The sequence below is a fragment of the Staurois parvus genome, unplaced genomic scaffold (genome assembly GCF_062004578.1).
Source record: "Staurois parvus isolate SC_StPar_1 unplaced genomic scaffold, SC_StPar_1.0 ptg000054l, whole genome shotgun sequence".
In the NCBI taxonomy this organism is placed as follows: domain Eukaryota; kingdom Metazoa; phylum Chordata; class Amphibia; order Anura; family Ranidae; genus Staurois; species Staurois parvus.
Window position 1 is genome coordinate 6,495,266 of NW_028317850.1, and position 20,065 is coordinate 6,515,330.

The 20,065-nt window shown below is 36.8% G+C and overlaps 1 protein-coding gene across 2 annotated transcripts in view; it reads right to left on the reverse strand.

Moving 5' to 3' along the window:
* Window positions 1-260: 260 nt before the first annotated feature.
* The window catches only part of LOC149470057 (protein unc-13 homolog C-like), a 434,551-nt gene continuing 414,746 nt past the window's right edge, over window positions 261-20,065 (reverse strand). For both annotated transcript variants that reach the window (XM_089668057.1, XM_089668050.1), the window contains 3 exons: window positions 19,256-19,348; window positions 11,199-11,358; window positions 261-2,749 (listed from right to left, as the gene is read on the reverse strand). In XM_089668057.1, coding sequence (XP_089524183.1) covers window positions 2,467-2,749; window positions 11,199-11,358; window positions 19,256-19,348 — 536 coding nt within the window. In that variant the 3' untranslated portion in view covers window positions 261-2,466. The remainder of the gene's footprint in view (window positions 2,750-11,198; window positions 11,359-19,255; window positions 19,349-20,065) is intronic.

Sequence of the window (20,065 nt, forward strand, 5' to 3'; positions counted from 1 at the left end):
TGGGGGACTCTTGAGTGGACTAAGACTAGTGAAAAAGAGGCCTTATTGACACCTCTTACCAAACACATTATTAATCAGCAACTAATGTGTACAGATACCTTGCTGTTTGTACTGTCCTTACCATTTTCTGTCTCCAAGTTTGTATAATGCATACAATTTCATTTTGCTGAATGTGGCCTCTCTCTGTAATTTGCTTTGTACTAGATTTGTATTATATATTGTTGAAGACATTTGAGTTTACAAACCAATAGAAGACTATAAAACAGGAAAATGTAATTTATTAGTGTGACTTTTAATAGTCAATGCCCTTCTTCAATTTAAATGAAAACATACATCTAATATGATATGCATAACAAGGGGGTTATTTACTAGAGTTATATATATATATTATTTTTTTTAACAAAATATAACAAAAAAGTAAAGTTTTACTTTAGGCGAAAGCTGCCATGAGACAAACACGAAGGCTGCCATTGATGGTTTCTTCCTCTAAGAGGTTGCCTGGCTATCATGCTAATTCATTGACTTCAATACTTTAAGCCACTAACCTGGAACAAGTGTGCAGATAAAGATATACTTACCCTGCCTAGTTGTTCCCGGTCATGACTCCAAGTAGTAAAGCCAGGCAAATAGCCCCAAATAGCATTTTAGAAATAGCAAAGAGATTGGCAATGGTAGCACCTGTATTGCTCTCATGACAGATTTTCTTTAAATCCGATAAATAAATAAAACAAACTCTTTCTTCATATTTTATTTTACAATATGTCACTAAATATATTTACATAACAAGACTTTTGCCTCAGTGCAATACATTTTTTTATGTTGCATAAGTACAAACTGTAGGATTTATTTTTCTTTAAAAAGAGACACTTGACTGAAATTGCAGCTAAGTGTACAATGCAACATTTTCCAGCTTGCCACAAGTCATTTCCCTTAATAATACATACAACACCCAGCTGCACACTGTTCCGAGCAATATCCTTGGTATTCAATACAATGTTTTAAGCACATACACTCTGGTAGAATTAGAGATATTTTAAAGGAATTTTCTGTTCTTTTCTAGACAGTACAAAAATACTGCAAATTTTATGGAAAATAACCCTTTGCTGTGTGAGAAGCTGAACAAATGGCAGGAGCAAAACTTAAGGAATGGTTTAACACATTACCCCTCTAATGTATTTTTACAAATGTACACAAACTCTTGACTTACAGAGCATACTGGGGCTGGCACACAAATCCGATGGAAGGAAAAGGCAGAAGTGCTGTCCACACCAAGTGATCAGATTGTTTACATTTATGCTCAACCAGTGCAAAAAACGGCAGTTAAATCTGACTGGTTTCTATTAGCATCAGCTGCGTTTTATTCAGTGCTTCATTGTAAAAAAATAAAGAAAAAAAACTTTAGTGAGAACTCTGAGCAAATCTGATTCTATTTTTATTTTTTTTTAATATAGCTGTCAGTATCTTAAAGTGATCCTAAGGTTGCTATTTGAACCCTACTTCTGAAAATGGTAGTTTCCTGGTTGCCATGTTCAGCCTCTTGCTTTGGTATTTGGAATCACTGACCTGGAGCAAGTATGTAACTTAGGACTTTTCTGATCTGCATATTTGTTCTCGGTCAATGATATTGAAGTTTTTGAAACCAAAGGGTCAACATAACAGTCAGGCTATTGGCATTTTCAGATGGAAGTCAACAATGTCAGCATTCTGGTTTGCTTTATAGCTTGAATCTGATTGGTGTGTGCTGGCAACACAAATAATTCTTTTTTTAAATGAGGCCATTGTATTTAGCACTAATTGCAGAAGATCCAAAAAGAAAATGGAATACACAGCAGATATTACTGCATAAGAAAGGACAAGCGTCTTTACAATTTATCTTCACAGTGATAGACCAGAAAGGTTGTGTTGGATATACATAAAATAGCGCCATCCTTTCTTTTGTAAGGGAACAGTTCTAATCAGGAATGGACTTACAATGTACAAATCATGTTGCAACAAACAATAATTTGATTATGCAATAAAAGGCAAAGGAAATAAACGATGATATGATTAAAGATAGCGGGTCAGAAGAATTTGAACATTACAGACTGCATGACAACACATATTTATTTAACAAATACAACTCAATGATCAATAGTTCATTACTCAACCAGGCTGAAAATTGGTAAGAAAACAATGTATACCAAAAATAACCATGAGCATGTTTCAATTCTAAGGTGTAGGTTTTGGCACTTTATGGGAACAAGTCCTTGCCCAATATCAGTCATATAAAAAGAAAATACAGTTCTTCTTGAACACGCCTTGCAAATATAGTACCAGTGTACTAGCAAACACTGAAACATATTGAATAAACATTCCCACTGATTTGCACATGCATACACTATTCAAAGAACAACACTGTATCAATGGTTTGTGTCTGTATTTAAAAAGAGTTCTTTGAGATCACTTTCCCCATGCAGCACCAACCCTCTAGACCTCCTCTGGAGACCGCGTGTCTGATTTCAACCTGACAAACTCCTTTGAGACCTCGTCGTTGGACCTCTGAGAGAGTATTCTTAGGATTGTCAGTCCAGTTTCATCCATGCAGATGTTCTTTGTCAGTGGATACCAGGATGCACAGTTCCCTTTCTCCACAATGCCCTTCAGTTGGATAACGGTCATGCCAATAATGCGATCTTCCCTGGCAAAGCAGTAGTCTTTGACACACAGGTGAAGTTCATAGGCTGCTGCCTTTTCTTCATTGCCAAGAATACTGTAGATTAAAAAAATATATAATAAGTTCCTTTTCTGTATTCACGAAGATTAAAATAATAATAACATTTGGAATGCATTTTTAAGGCAATGATTTCCCCCACTGAATTATTTTCAACATCTTCTGAATTACAGATTGTTGACTACATTATCTTCTTGGGATTTATTTGTTACAGGTACTTATATAGCATCATCAATTTACGAAGCACTTTACATATACAGTATATTATACATTCACATCAGTCCCTTCCCTCAAGGAGCTCAGAATCTAAGGTACCTAACTCACATTCATATATACGCACACTAGGGTCACTTTAGACAGGAGCCAATTAACATACCAGCATGTCTTTGGAGTGCGGGAGGAAACCCACAGGGAGAATAGGGCTGGGACTAGTGCTGCCAGGTAGAAGTGCTAACCACTTAGCCATTGTGCTTTCTTTTCAAGAATATGGTTATGCTTTTAATTCTACATAAAAACAGATGGTGAATTGTGTAGTGTTCCAACATAACTGTGGTTTTATATTATTTTCATATACTGTATAATCTTATGTTTCAATATATAATAATGGATTTTGAGCCGTTTAAAGGACCTTGCATTATCCGAGCATACATTCTGAATTTTCTAATAAAAAAAATTGGAGGGCTCCTGTTATAACTAGCCAAATTCCAAATTACTGTATCTTACTAGAAGGTGACACTACTCATTGGACTGTTGGACTGGATCGTTAATGCCAAGCATAAATTATGGGTATAATTGGAAACACAGCTCTTTGTATGCCCTCTATAATGGCAACCAATATAAATATTTTCTATTATGTATTTCTGAAAACATGGGATTCAAAAGATTTTCACTCTACACTTATATAGACCCTAAGACTCCAATACTGGGGTACCCAAAATTTCCTCCTGGTCTGAATCGCCTTAAGCGGATTAAATTGACTACATCCAAACCTTTTCTTATCACAGTTGTGTTAAATAAAGGACACTTGCAACATCGTAGGTATTAACTGAAAGATCTGACCTATCCCCGGTGAATTGGTTACTCTACATTCAGCTTCAAGATTATTAGAATACCTTGCAACATCAGGGATTCCTGCACAGGAATCTTTATTTCTCTAGGCTTATAAAATGCAGGACTCGCCAATTCTATCTCAAAACTATAACCTTCTATCGTTATATGTATCACCATGCTCTCTTTATTACCTATTAGAATGGGAATGTAAACTTGGATGTAACTTCTAAGAGAAAGATACTGTATCTTCAAATTATACATTTAGACACATCAATCTTCTATAGCTAGTCATATTCAGGAAAGGATTTTTAAGATCCTCACTAGGTGGTATTGATGCCTCCATAAGTTGCACATAATTTTCTCCAATGTCCTAGACACAAGGGATGAGATTGGAGTTCTTTTCTACTAAGGAATTGGAGCATCATTCCAGGATTTGTAAAGCTATCAAATTGCAACCGTTTGGATGATGCGTTTGCAACATCACTGTTAGGAATAAAGAACAACCTTTAATGCAGGGCATAGCCTTTGCCCCAGATCAGCGCAATCACAAGAGCCAATAATTTGAAGTAATGGATAATAAAAAGGAGGGCCGACAACATTTTGTCAGATAGAGCTGACAGTTGTGTGCAGGGAGAGATGCTGTTTTTAAATGTCGTTTTATCTATTTTGGCATTGGTGCATGTCCCCAATGATTTTGTATGACAATAGCTTGCTTATTAGCCTTATAAATTACCAGAATCAAACTGTAAGATTTGTCTTTTTTCACTTTGGATAGGGTAATGGAGGGTTAAAACCCATGTCACGTTTTTTTTGTGTCCTATTGTGGAAATTTCCCATCCTGCCTGTCAAAACAGGAAGTGAGTGGGAAATCCTTCAAAAGTGAGAGAATCCCTGGTTGTCACCAGGGTCACCAGAACTAGTGTTTCCACTGGAAGATTTTGGATTGTCTTTGACTTTTACTTTTGATGATTAACTAAAGGTGGGAAACCTCCTTAAGGCCCCATTTCCACTTGCAATTTGGAGAGTTAAAAACATGCAGTTAAAGTGATACTAAAGTTATTTTCTTTTTAGTAACAAACATGTTATAGTTACCTAATCTGTGCAATGGTTTTGAACAGAGCAGCCCCGAACCTTCTTTTCTCAGTCCCCCACTGGCACCTGGCTCTTCCTTCTTGCTGAGTGCTCCCATAGCAAGCTGCTATGGGGGCACTCATGCATTCTTGCTTCTAAGCCCCGCTCTGTGTGGTCATAGACACACATAGCATGGCTCAGCTCAACCCCCGCTCCCTCCTTACTGGCTGTGTTTGATAGCAGTGGAAACTAATGGCTTCAACTGTTGTCTCTGAGCCAATGAGAAGAGCAAGAGCTGGGAGAGGCACTGCTCTTGTGCAAATCATTGGATCGAGAGTGAGCTCAGGTAAGTATCAGAGGGGCCGGAGGGGAGCTGCACACATAAAAAACCTTCAGCCTCTAGAACCACTTTAAGGTGTGTTTTTATCTCCCCTCCTCCCCCAACTACTGACTTTTAAGCTGCAAATGTTAAAAGCTTTTTCACCCCAGTTGCATTCTCCTAGATGGTAGTTGCACTTCAAATGTGTGAAATGCATGCAGTTATGTGGGTTTTTAAGAATTAAAACAGACAGCAATCACATGTCAAATGCCAAAATGTGGTGACCACTGTCAGAGAGGGGATGTTAATTACTTTGGTGATTTTTCCTCTAATTTCCCATTGTGGCACCAGGACAGGAAGTGAAGGGAAATATCCCCAGTGGAGCAACAATAACAAAACCTGACAGTGACTTTAATGTGCAGTATATCTAAAGCCAAAGCATCCTTTTCCAATCTTGGACAGAGAATGAAATTGTTTTTTATTTCTCTCTTTGACCCCATAGGGGTTATTTTGCTTACTTCCTTTCCTTCTGACAACTGGGGAGGGGGGGAGTCTTCATTGGAACAGGAAAGTACAAGCACTGTAATAAAAACATTGTCAGAGGTTCTAAACTTTTTCATTTCACTTAAAATATGGTTTTGTCAGACAGCAATAAAACAGAGCCTCTAACCTTGTCTATAAAACAAAATAAAAGGTTTTAGCTGGAGTTGGGCTTTAATGATATTCAATTTCTACCTGAAGCACTGTCATGTTTCAGTTGCCGTTATTTGCTTTTTTCCCTCTAGTCAGGGATAATATATTATTTAGAATGATTTTAAAAAAAACAAAAATGGTTTTATACTTTACTTTATGAGGTCTTACCGCAGTCCATTAATTGGCAAAGTATTAAAGCTTCTTGATTTGAAAAGAAAGAGCACGGTGCAATAAATTACTGATAAAATAGCTCAGTGTGGTTTATTCCACATATCTTCACAACAGACATATGACAGAGATCAGCAGTAACTCCCACAACACTGTGTGCAGGCAGCCTGGGGACACTTCCATAGGGATAAACACCTGCTTCTCATAAACTTAGTAGTAATAAGTGTCATATTTACTGTTGAAATGGAAACTGGCTAGAACAAGCCTGCTAGGTATCCGGGATTTAAGAGCTGTCACCATTGCCAAATGTAAGTCTATAACTAGTCTACCTTTACTGCAGCCTACTGCGATTTAGTAAAAGATTGTGTTTGCATTGTTCCATAAGAACGTTGGCCTCTTACCAGCAAAACTATTTTATAGTTGGACAGGCCTTTATTTTATTAACTTAAGGTATTATTATTAATGAAATAATTATAGAACATTGCTTATCAGTTTTTACTCTAATCTTCCTTTACAAAACTGGTAAACCCTATAATATATAGCAAGGAATTTCACGGCCATTGTATTATTAGCCTGGCCATAGTTTGGGTTTACACTGATTTCTGAATGGTCAGCCTTCATTATACCCACATGGTGGAGTTCCAGTATTAAATCTTCTTGATTTAAAATGAAAAAGCACGGTTCAATAAATTACTGATAAAATAGCTCAGTGTGGTTTATTCCACATATCTCCACAACAGACATATGACAGAGATCAGCAGTAACTCCCATAACATTGTGTGCAGCAGCCTGGGGACACTTCCATAGGGATAAACACCTGCTTCTCATAAACTCAGCAGTAATAAGTGTCATATTTACTGTTTAAATTGAAACTGGTTAGAACAGGCCTCCTATGTATCCTGAATTTAAGAGCTGTCACCATTGCCAAATGTAACTCTATAACTAGTCTATGCTTACTGCCACCTACTGCGATTTAGTAAAAGATTGTGTTTGCATTGTTCCATAAGAACGTTGGCCTCTTACCAGCAAAACTATTTTAAAGTTGGACGTGTCTTTATTTTATTAACTTAAGGTATTATTATTAATGTAATAATTGTATAACATTGCTTATCAGTTTTCACTCTAATCTTCCTTTACAAAACTGGTAAACCGTATACCAATGTCCTGCTCAATTTTAGTGGACACACACTCAAAATGAATGAGATTTGATAGTTTGCTGAACTGAAGGCTCAAGGCACTTGTACACATGTCAGTTTTTGGATATACAGTATTATATTATTTTTATATATTTATTCTCATTAGGTCCAAATTTTAATCAGAATGTTTTATTTTATTTGTTATTGTTGTCATATTTATTATTGTTTTGTTTACACAGTTCATGAACTGAAATGCGGAAGGAGATATTGTATTTAAATGGGGATGTCCTTTCATGTTGGCTAATATTTGGATTGCCCCCTGACTTTTATTGGAATAACGTTGCACCTGGACCTCTTAGCAGTGGTGTGGCACTTCAGTTTCCATTTTTTTAATTACACTAGAAGCCAAGGTGACAGTGTAGATCCTCTGGGGTGCAGAAGCTGCCTGCCCAAGAACCATTTTAACTTCTATACATAAACATCAATTCTTTAAAACAACAATACCAGTGAGATAACCCTACAGGTCCAAAGCCTCTCTTTCAACTTTCCTCAACTGCTCAAGGCACTATGGACAGACTTAAAATGTATACTTATTTTTAAATAGAAAAACATGTATTAATAAAAATTACACACCTAAACATTTTCCATAGGAAGTATCATTTCGCATTAATGTTAAAACTGTTGTTTCAATAAAAACAAATTACTAATTGTCACTAATATAATCATTTTTTGAAGAAAGTTTTTAACATAAACATAAATATCAGGAGACAACAGAAATACGGAAAATCTATACTCCATCCTCCAACAGAAGCATAAAGGTGGTGAAATGGCCATCGTCAATAGCATTAAGGGTATGGAGAACTCTGAGACGATGTATCCCTGGAATTTCCTGTGTTTAGAGTTCACTGCATCATCACAAACTTTAATATCATTTTACAAAGAATATGTAATATGATGAATTACATTCATATTAAAACAAAAAAAATCACACTAGGTAAGAACAATGCAATATTTAGTTAAAGAATTAAAGTATAACTAAAGGCAAAACTATTTTTTTTTGTTTAGGATAGAGTGCAGAGGGATTGGAAGAAAAAAATCCCACATTTGGGCTGTCCCCAGAACAGTAATATAGGAATTCAGGAATAGAGGGGAAATCCTCCAATGAGGGCACTAATTCTGGTGACAACCATGGATTCCCTCACTTTAGAGAGATTTCCTCTTACTTTCTGTTTCAGCTATATGGGACAGGAAGTGAAGGGAAATCTCCCCAATGGAACACAGATGGAAAAAACTGACATGGGTTATAACCTTCCCTAATGCTTTCCAAAATGAAAAGAAACATTTTGCCTTAAGCTCTACTTTAAGTATATTAATGTTAATATATGCTGTTCAGAACCAGGATCAGGAAAAAAAATCAATATAAATATTTTTTTTTTTTAAACTTAAAAGTTATAACATTCTCTTATTTGCTCTCTTTTATTCTATAAAATATAACATTGAAAGCATTTAATCTGATCTGTTCAATAATGACAATATAAAGTAACTAATATACTGCCAGAACTCTGGTTCATCGCTGTGACCATTTCCTGACCTAGTGAGACAACACTGCTCCTCCACAGTCAGTGAGCATTGTCATCCTAGAACAGGAAGTTGCTTGCCATATAAACCCAAGAACGAAAAAAAATATATATTGCAGTCCTTAGATGTGGTGGTTGCATTTGTTTTGTTTTTCATACCTATTTTTTTTTTTTCACTTGGTTATACTTTTCTCAACCTTTACCTGCTTTCAGCAGGTTAAAAGCTAAAGCTAAAGGAGATGATTGTTGAAAATTGCAAAAATATGGATGCATCATTGGAGTTGATCAATATAGTGACTAACCAAAAATGTTGGTTAAATTTTACATAAAATTAATTTAACTGCTTGCTAATGGCAGCCACTCAAACCACAGTTTTAAACATTCAGCTGTAAAAAAAAAAGGTTAGGACCAAAAAGACGATCTTTCACCTAGTGGAGAAAAAATGTACTGCTTAAGAATGCATTACAGATTCTCCTCTAAATTCCAGGTAACTGCAAAATTTCCCTCTGATGAAATAAGAATTTGCACGTATGATAAAAGTGCTTAAATCAAATTTGTAAATTTTTTAAATATTAAAGTATAGCTAAAGGCAAAATGATTTTTGTTTTTTTTTTGTTTTGGATAGAGTGGAAAGGGATTAGAACACTTGTCAGGTTTTCATTGCTATCTATGATCCCCCTTAGGAAGATTCACCCACTCTACTTGTCCTGTTTACCATTTTCCCTGAAAGTGAAAGTAAAAGAAAATCCCTAATTTAGTTTTTTCCCAGAACAAGAACAGTGGGGATACTTCCAATGGGGACAATAGTTCTGTGACACAACCAGGGATTCCTTCGCTTTGGGGGGATTTTCTCTCACTTCCTGTTTTGCATATGGGACAGGAACTGAAGGTAAATTTTCCCAGTGGGACAGAGATGGCAAAAATAACCTTACAGGGGTTAAAACTCTCCCTTACTCTATCTAAAATGAGAAAATGCATTTTTTCACTTTAAATATTTTCCAACTACTGCACTTCATGCATTAGGGCCTGTAAACAATAAAACATTAAAGTGATTTTAAACCTCACAGATGAAATATTAACAAAGCATATCCTCTCTATAGTGTGTACTTGTATCAGTGCAAATCATTAAGTGCCATTTCTCTATGCTGCCCCATTCCTCTGCTATCTGCATGAGTCACTTCTGCCAAGTTTTCCTGACACCAAGAGAAAAAAGTTGACAGGGGAGAGAGCTCCAGCACACAGACTGTGATTGACAGCCTCAGCTATGCTAGTGTGTTCTGTATGAAGGGGGATGTGTGTCCCTTCCTTCCAATTAGCTTTCTGCCCCTGTTTTCAGGGGCACTAGTGTGTAGTTTCAGCTTTCTGCAAGCTCAGATAAGCTTTATAAATTCTGGACTTTGAACAGTTGTAGAGAAGAGAAATCTGCAGATAAACAGCTACAATTTATGCAACAGCATTTGTTTAATCTCTGTGTATCACCTGAGATATACATGGGTATATATGAGGGTTTACCACTTTACATCATACTATCATATAGCCTTTATGCCTGAAATGCCTATTATCACGAGGGCAAACTGAAATGTTTGCCAGCACTGATGTCGCTTGCACTCACCAGGGGTTTGAATACATGTGGAGCACACATTTATCCACTGTACTATCAATATTAACAGCAGCAATGGCATAAATATAACCAACTGTTTAAAATATCAAGCACAGCTCTAATACACACAGAGACACAGAAATGGGCAATGTAAAAAGAAAGCTGGACAAGCATGTTCCACTCCCTGCAGTGCTCAGATCAGATCCTCCCAATGTTTACAGGATCACGCATGACAGATTAAACATCCAGATCTTTCATGCCAATGCACTCTAATCTAATAATGAACCACTGTGCTCAGCACAGCTGGCAGCTCATATAGGATGCACCCTACATTCAGATGCTGAAAAAAGTCACAAAATAAAAAACAAAACAAAGAATATTTGGTATACTGCAGGTCAAGTAGAAAAAGAGCAGATGAGGATTCAGGATTTAACTTCTTAAGAGATAAAAAGAATTATTATTAAGCATTTCAGAAATTGTTGTGTGCAGCTATAGTGCTGCACTGAGTTATCTTAGGTCATAAAAAATGTGTTTGTTAATTAAGTAAGAGGTATAAAAAAGAATTCCATTAATACAAGACATAAATATAGACAAGGACCCGTGTTTTACAGGTTACACAAAAAGCTTATAAATTGCACATAAAAGCATGAAAAAACTGGGAGAAGAGGAGGTAATATGTGATAATTGATGACAATCAGAATTGCCTTTGGCTAAGGTTAGGGGACCTCTGCCAGAGTCCAGTAATTAGCCATACCAAGGCAATAGACTTTGCAGGTCTGTTCACTTAACTTGAAATGCACATGCCAGGATAATAAAATCACAAATAACTCATAAGACCAGCTGTCAGTGCAAAAGAACAGGCTGATGAACTTACAATTGGAAAGTCTCATTGTATTTCGGTGACCAGGTGTTGCTTTTTGTTTTAGTACTTAATTTCCTTTTCTTGTCAGCCAGGTTGGGTCCTAATACAAAGACTTCAACAAAAGGCCGGAACATAGCTGTAGTCTGCCAAATTAAGCCATTGAGTGCCACAACTGCAACAAAAGAAAACAGTGAATATAGTCACAAACAATGCTATATGTGCTATACAAAACCACGTTTTAAAGTGTAACTCTAGTTTGCTGGGTACAAGTGTTACCCTTTGTAGGTACACAACATACATAGCAAGGAATTTAACAGCCATTGTGTTATTAGCCTGGCCATAGTTTGGGTTTACACTGATTTCTGAATGGTCAGCCTTCATTATACCCACCAGGTAGAGTTCCAGTGTTGTAATGAGAAAAGCTGTAGTGTCTGCATCCCTTTATGTTAGGAGGAGCCTTACAGAGTATCTCAACAAAAATTAAACTCCTGTTGCAGATGAAGAGTCAAATGTATCTCATTGCAAAAGCGAGACAATCACACAAGCGGGACCTAGATTTTTGGAGGGTTGCCCTGTGCATGCCAATTATGTTCAGTTAAAGGTTTAACAAAAGGAGGATTTAAATAGAAAGGTCATATTTATAAAATGTTGAATTATGAAGTATCTTTTTGAGAAAAAAAACAGCGGTGATTAAATACCACCAAAAGAAAGCTCTATCTGTCTCAAAAAATGATAAAAGTTTAGTTTGGGTACAGTGTTGCATGACTGCGCAATTGTCATTCAAATTACGGCAGCACCGAAAGCTGAAAATTGGCTTGGACAGTAAAGTACTCACTATTGAATTGGTTAAAAGCCGTCTCTTTATGTGTTTAGATTTACTTTTTTTTTCATATTTTTTGTTAAACAAATGAAAATAAGACCAACCATTTGAAAGAAAAACCTTTTTCTGTTATAAAATTTAGCAAATAAGTAATTTTTCATCTTCACTGATGTGTGCTGATGAGGCTGCACTGATAGGCAGCACTGATGGGCACTGATGAGGCTGCACTAGTAAAAAGCAGCACGCATGATACAAATTAACATTTGTTAGGCACACACTTAACCCCTTGATTACATGAGATGTTAAACCCTTCCCAGCCAATGTCATTAGTACATTGACAGTGTATAGTATTATCACTGTATTAGTGTCACTAGAGATATCTGTGGCAGTTAGTAAGTTCCCACCCAGCGTCAGTTAGTTTTTGGATTGCCAGCTACAGGATCACAGTCCCACTATAAGCTATTACTAGCATAAAAATAAATAAATAAAAATAAAAATTTTACTATATATAATAGTTTGTAGACTCTACAACTTTCACACAAACCAATCAATGTACACTTATTGTGGCCTAAATTTATGAAGAAATTTGGGGTTTTAAATGTTTTTATTGGTATGTTTTATAGCAGAAAGTAAAAAATATTTTTTTCCCCAAAACTTTTGGTCTTTTTTGTGTATATAAAAAAGCAATACAAAAACAAGTTGTGACCAAAAGAAATTTCTATTTTTGTGAACAAAATGATATAAATGTCATTTAGGTACAGCATTGCACAACAGCACAATTACCAGTTAAAGTAGCACAGTTCTAAATAGCAAAAATGGCCTGGTCATGAAAGGGTTAAAACCTTTCGTAGCTGAAGAGGTTAAAAGTGGCAGCTCCTGTATTTCTTTCAAGACAGTTTTACCTAAGACAAAAGGTAACTATTTTTTTTAAATTGTGGACATCTATGATCAGGCTTTATTTTTGTGGAAAATATTAAAATTGATTGACAAATAAAAAACAATAATAACAAAATACAAAAACAGAACGCTATACTAGTTGTAAAAAACAAAAACAAACAGTGATTACTATTTATGAATGTCTGCTAAATTAATGTAAATTTTAAACCAAAAGTAAACTAAATTAAAAGCAAAAGTACAATTATGTTTTTCTAGGGTTTAGTAGCACTTCAGAACAGCAGCACAACCAGAATCTTAGACTGTGCATGGAGATTGCTGATGAAAAAGAACAAAAGACAATTCTTTAGCCTCATGCACACTGGGCATTTGCTCAGAAAAACTGCTTAAAAACTATGTCTAAAGTCACAATAATATTCTGGCCATTGGTATGAATGAATGCTCAAGCGGTAAATGTGTCCAGCGTTTAAGCATGTTTTGATGCGTTTACAAGCATTAAGGTGCATCAAGCATTTTTCTGCCTAAAAAGCTCCTCTCCCATATGTGTTGGTGATGGGGGGGGGGGGGGGTTTCAGCCTCTAAACATTCCTCTTCTAATATGCCTGTACACGCATATGTGTGCATGGACACATAAGCTAACACAGAGATGTGTTTACAGCCAGAAAAAAAGTCAAATGCATGTAAAGGCAATGTTGTTAAGCCCAGTGTGCATGAGCCTTTACAGGTTTTTATGGTGTAGCATCAGTGCCTAGAGCTATTGGATGGGGCTGGAAAGCAGATTATGATCGAAAAAAAAAAAAAAGTATTTCATTTTCATACAAAAAAATATATGTTTTAAAGCCTTGTTTGCACTTTGTAGGAACAGTTTGGGGATGGCCCCTTCCTGTTCCAGCATGACTGCGCGCCAGTGCACAACCAAGGTCCATAAAGACATGGATGAGTGAATTTGGGGTGGAGGAACTTGACTGGCCTGCACAGAGTTCTGACCTCAACCCAACAGAACACCTTTGAATTAGAGTACAGACTGCGAGCCAGGCCTTCTCGTCTGACATCAGTGCCTGACCTCACAAATGGGCTTCTAGAAGAATGGTCAAACATTCCCATAGACACACTCCTACACCTTGTGGACAGCCTCCCCAGAAGGGTTGAGGCTGTTATAGCTGCAAAGGGTGGACCAACTCAATATTGAACCCTACGGACTAAGACTGGGATGCCATTAAAGTTCATGTGTGTGCAAAGGCAGGCGTCCTAATACGTTTGGCAATATACTGTATATGCATTAGCCTCCCTAGCAGTCTGATTATGTCCATATTTCTGTGCTCAAAGTGGTACATTTTTTTCAATGGAAATATGTAGTTTTTTTATTGTAGGCCTGTAATTTTTAGGAATAACTCACTGAAATCTGTCCGAACAAGAGTCTAGTAAACATCCCGGGTATGATAAAATTTGAAACATGAAATCATAAATTATAATTTAATATTCATAAAAAAAATAATAATATAATAATAATAATAATAATAAATTTAATTCAATCAAACCAAAAACACTGAAATTTGAAATATAGCGCCAAGTTCGCACATCACTAAGCACAAGTCACAAAAAATCGTTTTCAGTGTTTGATGACGAATTTCCCCACGAATCATTATCACTCAATTCTGCAAGTGGTTCTAATTTACTATCGCTGTTCTCTTGCTGGTCTAAAACCATTTTTTACCTAAAGGGACGCTTTTTGGATGCCATGGACATTTCTCAGTTTCCAGGCAGAAAGAACAGTAAAAATGCAGGCAGAGCACAGGACAAAGCACTCGGGACAAAATGTATGTGAAATGGTTTGATACAGTAATGTTATACTATGTGATTTTAGTGTATTTAGTGAATGTCACTTTTTGACATTTTTAAATTTCACATCAGTTCCATCCCCCATACGTCCTGATGTCGCAGGGAATGGAACCCGGAAGACAGATGCCGGCATCAGCCGGAGGACATTGCTGGGGACGCTGCAGGGGGGACAGCGAAAAACAAAGTAAGTGATCGAGGGATCCTGGAGCAACACTGCAAGGTATTCCCAATTGTAGCTCGGGGTTACCGCTTGTGGTGCTGAAACTTTACCCCGAGCTACACTCGGGAATACCTCCAGGGAGGTTAATACACTGCAAGGGATCGCTGAAGCATGAATGGGCCCTTACATATATGTAACTGACTGAATAAAACCTTAAAGGATAAGTTTGCCTTTTTACAAAAAATAATATATGCACTTTTTTTGGTAGGAAAAAAATGTGCATTTATTATGCTTTGTTTTTGGAGCCTCTAAAGCATTGCACCAGCAGTGCATAGATCGCTGCAGGTCTCCTGCAGACCTGTCAGCGTATCTGTGTGTACATCCTGTACAGGCAGATACTTACTGTCAGGAAGCCGTAATGAACTACTACGGTGTTCCACAGCTTCATTGAGAACTTCAAGCCGAAAGCTGCTAAGGCTGTTGGAACTTGCAGTTTTTTCATTCACAGAATACTGTGAATGAGTGACGTGGCTGGGCGGAGTCGCGTTTTTTAAAAAACTGTGACAGCTAGCAGGGTAGGGAGGGGGAGAAAATCCCCCACTAGCTGTCACAACAGGGAAGGGGGCGTGTGGGTGGCTAGTCCATTCATAACATGGTACATGCTGTACCCTGAATATGGGTATAACATAACATGTTACGAAAGGAGAACTTATCCTTAAAATTTTATCTAAATCAAGCTTTTTTCATGGATAGAGGGGTGAAGGGTTAGAACACCAGTCTGCTTTTTATTGCTGCCTGTGTCCCTGTTAGATAGATTTGTCTTAGTGCCTGCTGTCACTGAGACAGAAAGAGTGGAAATCTTCAAATGGGAAACTTGTTCCATTGGCAACTAAGGGGGAATTCCCATCACTTTGGGAAGATTTCCTCTGCATTATTGTTGTAGCTACCAGACAGGAAGTGACAGGGTTTTAACTATTCCCTACACTAATCACTAAACGGGAAGAAAAAAAAAAAACTGTTCTTACTTAACCGTTTAGTAACTCTTAGTTAAACATAATCAGGCTTCATTAACTCTTTCCCTCTTCTCTCTAACTACTATTCTGCTGTATTTTTATATTTCTATTATTATTATTATAGTTATTATTATTATGTTCCTTGCTTTTTTGTACTGAAACATTAAAAAAAAGCACAAAAATAATGTTTTGTAATAAAAGCAAAGTTTAGTGCCATTATAAACACAAGAAGTTAAAGAATAAAATGTGAACTATTTATTAACCGGTAACCTCTTGTTCTAACATAAACACTGGTCAAACTAAATAAGTGATTTTTTTACATTTTGTTTCATCTCTTAAAAAGGAATAAATCAACCCATGCTTATGTGAAAAATAAACTCAAAATAATGAATGCTGCTGCTCACAAGGTAAAAGACCCAATAAACATAAAATATAATATAACCGCGCAAAAATCAAAACAATCAATAGTGATGAAATAATAAAAAGTTCACTGTCCCAAATAAACGGTGATTAAGTGCTCCAATAAAAAACGGTGCCAAAACTAAATGTGTTCTTGAAATGATATCCCCACACCATCCGTGATCACCTTCCAGAACAATCCACACTCACCAGATTCGATGGACTCTTAGCTTGTAGGGCTTAAGAGTCAAAAAAGCTTTTGCTGGTGAAGTGTGTTCCCAGAAATAAACCAGATTCAGAGTAGAAATGCTTGCTTGAAAATCTCCAACGACCATCAAACAGACAGATGAGATGCAAAAAAACAAGGACGACACTAAGTGTAATACTGTAATGCTTTTTTATTCAATTAAAACTAAAGCATTATTGCACTCACGTGTCATAAGACAATAAAGGCTTTAAATGGTATAAAACTTTGTGATTCCTACATCAATAGGTAATAGACCGGCAACACTTTGTGATTCCCACATCAATAGGTGTTGGACGGGCAACTTTGTGATTCACACATCAATATGTAATAGACCAGCAACAATGGCTCCGGAGTACCACTGATGGTGTGCGCTCCACTCACTAGACGTGAGATCACAAAGCCCTCGCCGGAAATTACATTGATGCGTTTCTCCCCTGCTCCAGGACATTCGCACAGACCTGTGAGAACACCCTGGAGGAGGGGCGAAACACATCAACATAATTTCCGGTTCTGGCAAAGGCTTTGTGACGTGATGTCCGGTGAGCGGAGCGCACGCCATCAGCGGCGCTCCAAAGCCATTGTTGTCAGTCTATTACCTATTGATGTGGGAATCAAAAGTGTTGCAGGTCTATTACCTATTAATGTGGGAATCACAAAGTTTTATACCATTTAAAGCCTTTATTGTCTTATGACATGTGAGTGCAATAATGCTTTAGTTTTAATTGAATAAAAAAGCATTACAGTATTACACTATTAGTGTCCCCCTTGTTTTTTTGCATCTCATCTGTCCATTTGATGGTCATTGGAGATTATCAAGCAAATATTTCTACTCTGAATCTGGTTTATTCCTGAGAACACACTTCACCAATAAAAGCTTTTTTGACTCGTGTTCTTTAAATGATATCCCCACACCATCCATGATCACCTTCCAGTACAATCCACACCCACCAGATTTGATGGACTCTTAGCTTGTAGGGCTTACATTTTGTTTTGACACCGTTTCCTATTGGAGCAGTTAATCATCGTTTATTTGGGACAGTGAACTTTTTATTATCTCATCACTATTGACTGTTTTGATTGTAGTTTAAGAAAAAATTTTTGTGCTATAATACTATATTTTTTGTTTCATCTCTTGTCTAAAGACTGCATAGAAAATACATTTTTCAAGGCAATTTTGCCAGAGAAAGACTTGGCGCAGGAATATTTTATTTTTTGTTTTAGTGTAAGAAAAAATTAAAGAGAAAGAATTGTCTGTACTGGAAAAAATATATACAGTATATGTATTCCTTTTTTTTTTGTTTTAATATCTGTACTCTGGGTACTGAAAAAAACTTACCCTTGCAGTGGAGCTCTTCCTGCACTGTAAGGATTAAATGCTCATTTTACCTATAGTACCAGGAAAATGACTTTTCCCTAACCCATTCCTCACTCTCCTAGCAGCCAGCACCTCCTCTCTCCGATGGGTTCTGGACAGGCTCTCAGCATTCTCACTTACAATGTTGGACTGGTGGTCCTGCATTGTATGTGATGACAACCTCTGGACAGAGCGGCAATAAGTAGAGGTTTAGGGAGACCAATCACATGGAGGAAAAACCAAAAGAAAAGGTAAGCCCCACTGCAAGGGTAGTGTTTGCAGTCCACCCAAGCTCAGCTTTAAAGGGTAACGCCACTTTTGTTGTAAAAAAAAAAAGACAAAAAACAAACTCCCTCTGGGTGATCAATGTACACAGGCATTTTAACAAACTTATCTGTTTATTCCTCTGAAGAAAAAGCGGTTTGTTTTTCTATGTATTTTGGATACTGATATCGAATAGGAGTGAAGTTTTCATTATTGATCAGCTGCTGCACTTGCAGTGTTCTAATGGGGAAAGCTACAAGGTCTGTATCCCCTTAGAAGTTCCCAATCCTTTAGGAGCATCTCACCAAAAATGAAACTTTTGTTACAGAGGATGCCTACAATCTGACTTGTTGGTTAGTGCAGGCTTCTGGGAAAATCAGTCATGCAGACGTCTTGAAAAATCAGTCAGCCAATCACAAAAACAGGAAATTACATTTTTGGAGGCGTTCCTTCACCAACCGTGTACATAATGCCTCCGGGTTGCCATTTTGCATTGAATTTTACAGAAAGTTACAGTGCTGCTGATTTGAAAAGGAAAGATAACTTTTACTGACATTAAATTGCAATATGGCTTGTGTGGCAATTATACTGCATATGCCTTAATTTTTTTTAAATGTGCTATATTTTTTTCCCACAAAATGAAGTTACCCTTTAAATAATGGCACAGCTATCGGTAATCAATAGGCCCATAGCTGAAATGTAAAAATTGTTCTGGTCCATAACTGGTATACAAGTGCAATTGCCGAACTGGTTCAAGTCAAAAGATGTACATGGGATAGGATGACGTCCATATGCATACATAGTGTAAATATTACAGTAAATATTAGTCATTTTCTAGTTCACCTTATGGCATATGGGAAAACATTTTAATTTATAGAATAACATAAAAACTTCTTTGAAATGAAGGATAACAAATAGGACAAAGTTTTTTTTTAAATATGTATGATCACTGAAAATCTACTATGTGGTGAATGCAAAGTGTCATGGAGAAACAGAGCTCCAACTTGCTGCTCCCAGAATAATTAGTGCTGTATTAGGTTTCAGTGAAAAATTGAAGATTTCTGTTCTTTTCAGCTTACTTTTTACTGTAATCTTATGTTCACCATTCCCAGGATGAGTGAAGATATCCACTTGAACTGAAATTTCTCCAACAGAGCTTTCTGAGGACTGACCTGAAAGAGATAAGTGAAAAGGTCAGGGCCATACAACCAATCAACCGCATAGCTTGTAATTGGATATACTGTAAAGACAAGGGTTTGTCAGTTAAAAGTTTAGCTTTCTTGTCTCTGTCTAGCTCTCCTTGTAATATAGAAAGGTCATTTTTTTCATTACTACAAAAGGCCCCTTTAGGAAATAGTTTTGTAGGTAGGGTCATTTTGCCAATGTACAGTATGAGCCAGGCCACCCTTTCCTTTAAATATTCTCAGTTCTTGAGAGTAAAACTCTTGCTTTTATTTTAATAACACATCCCGATATGTTGGAAGGATTCAGCAAATGTTATTTCTGATTCCTACTGAATTTGTCCATGATCCAGTACTCAGTCCAAGACTCATATAAAATATAGCAAGACTGGTCCCGAGCTGGAGGTAAAGACTTTGTCAAAGTACATCATCAAAGTTGTAGACAACATTTCTAATATAAATAGCAGACCTATCTTAAGCAGACATTTTTCATAATGGTGTTTTACTGAAGCCTAAATGCTTGATGCTTTTTCCTGCCATCAGTAAAAGGCGTTCAGGGGAGAAAATCAAATGCCCTGCGAGCATGAGGCCTTTAGGCTGCATTCAGACTTGAGCATTTAGTAGCTTGAAGCTCCAAGCTTGAAAAATGCTCAATTATTCTATGGCGCAAACAGGCACTATACAGAACAATTGATTTTTTTTTTTAAG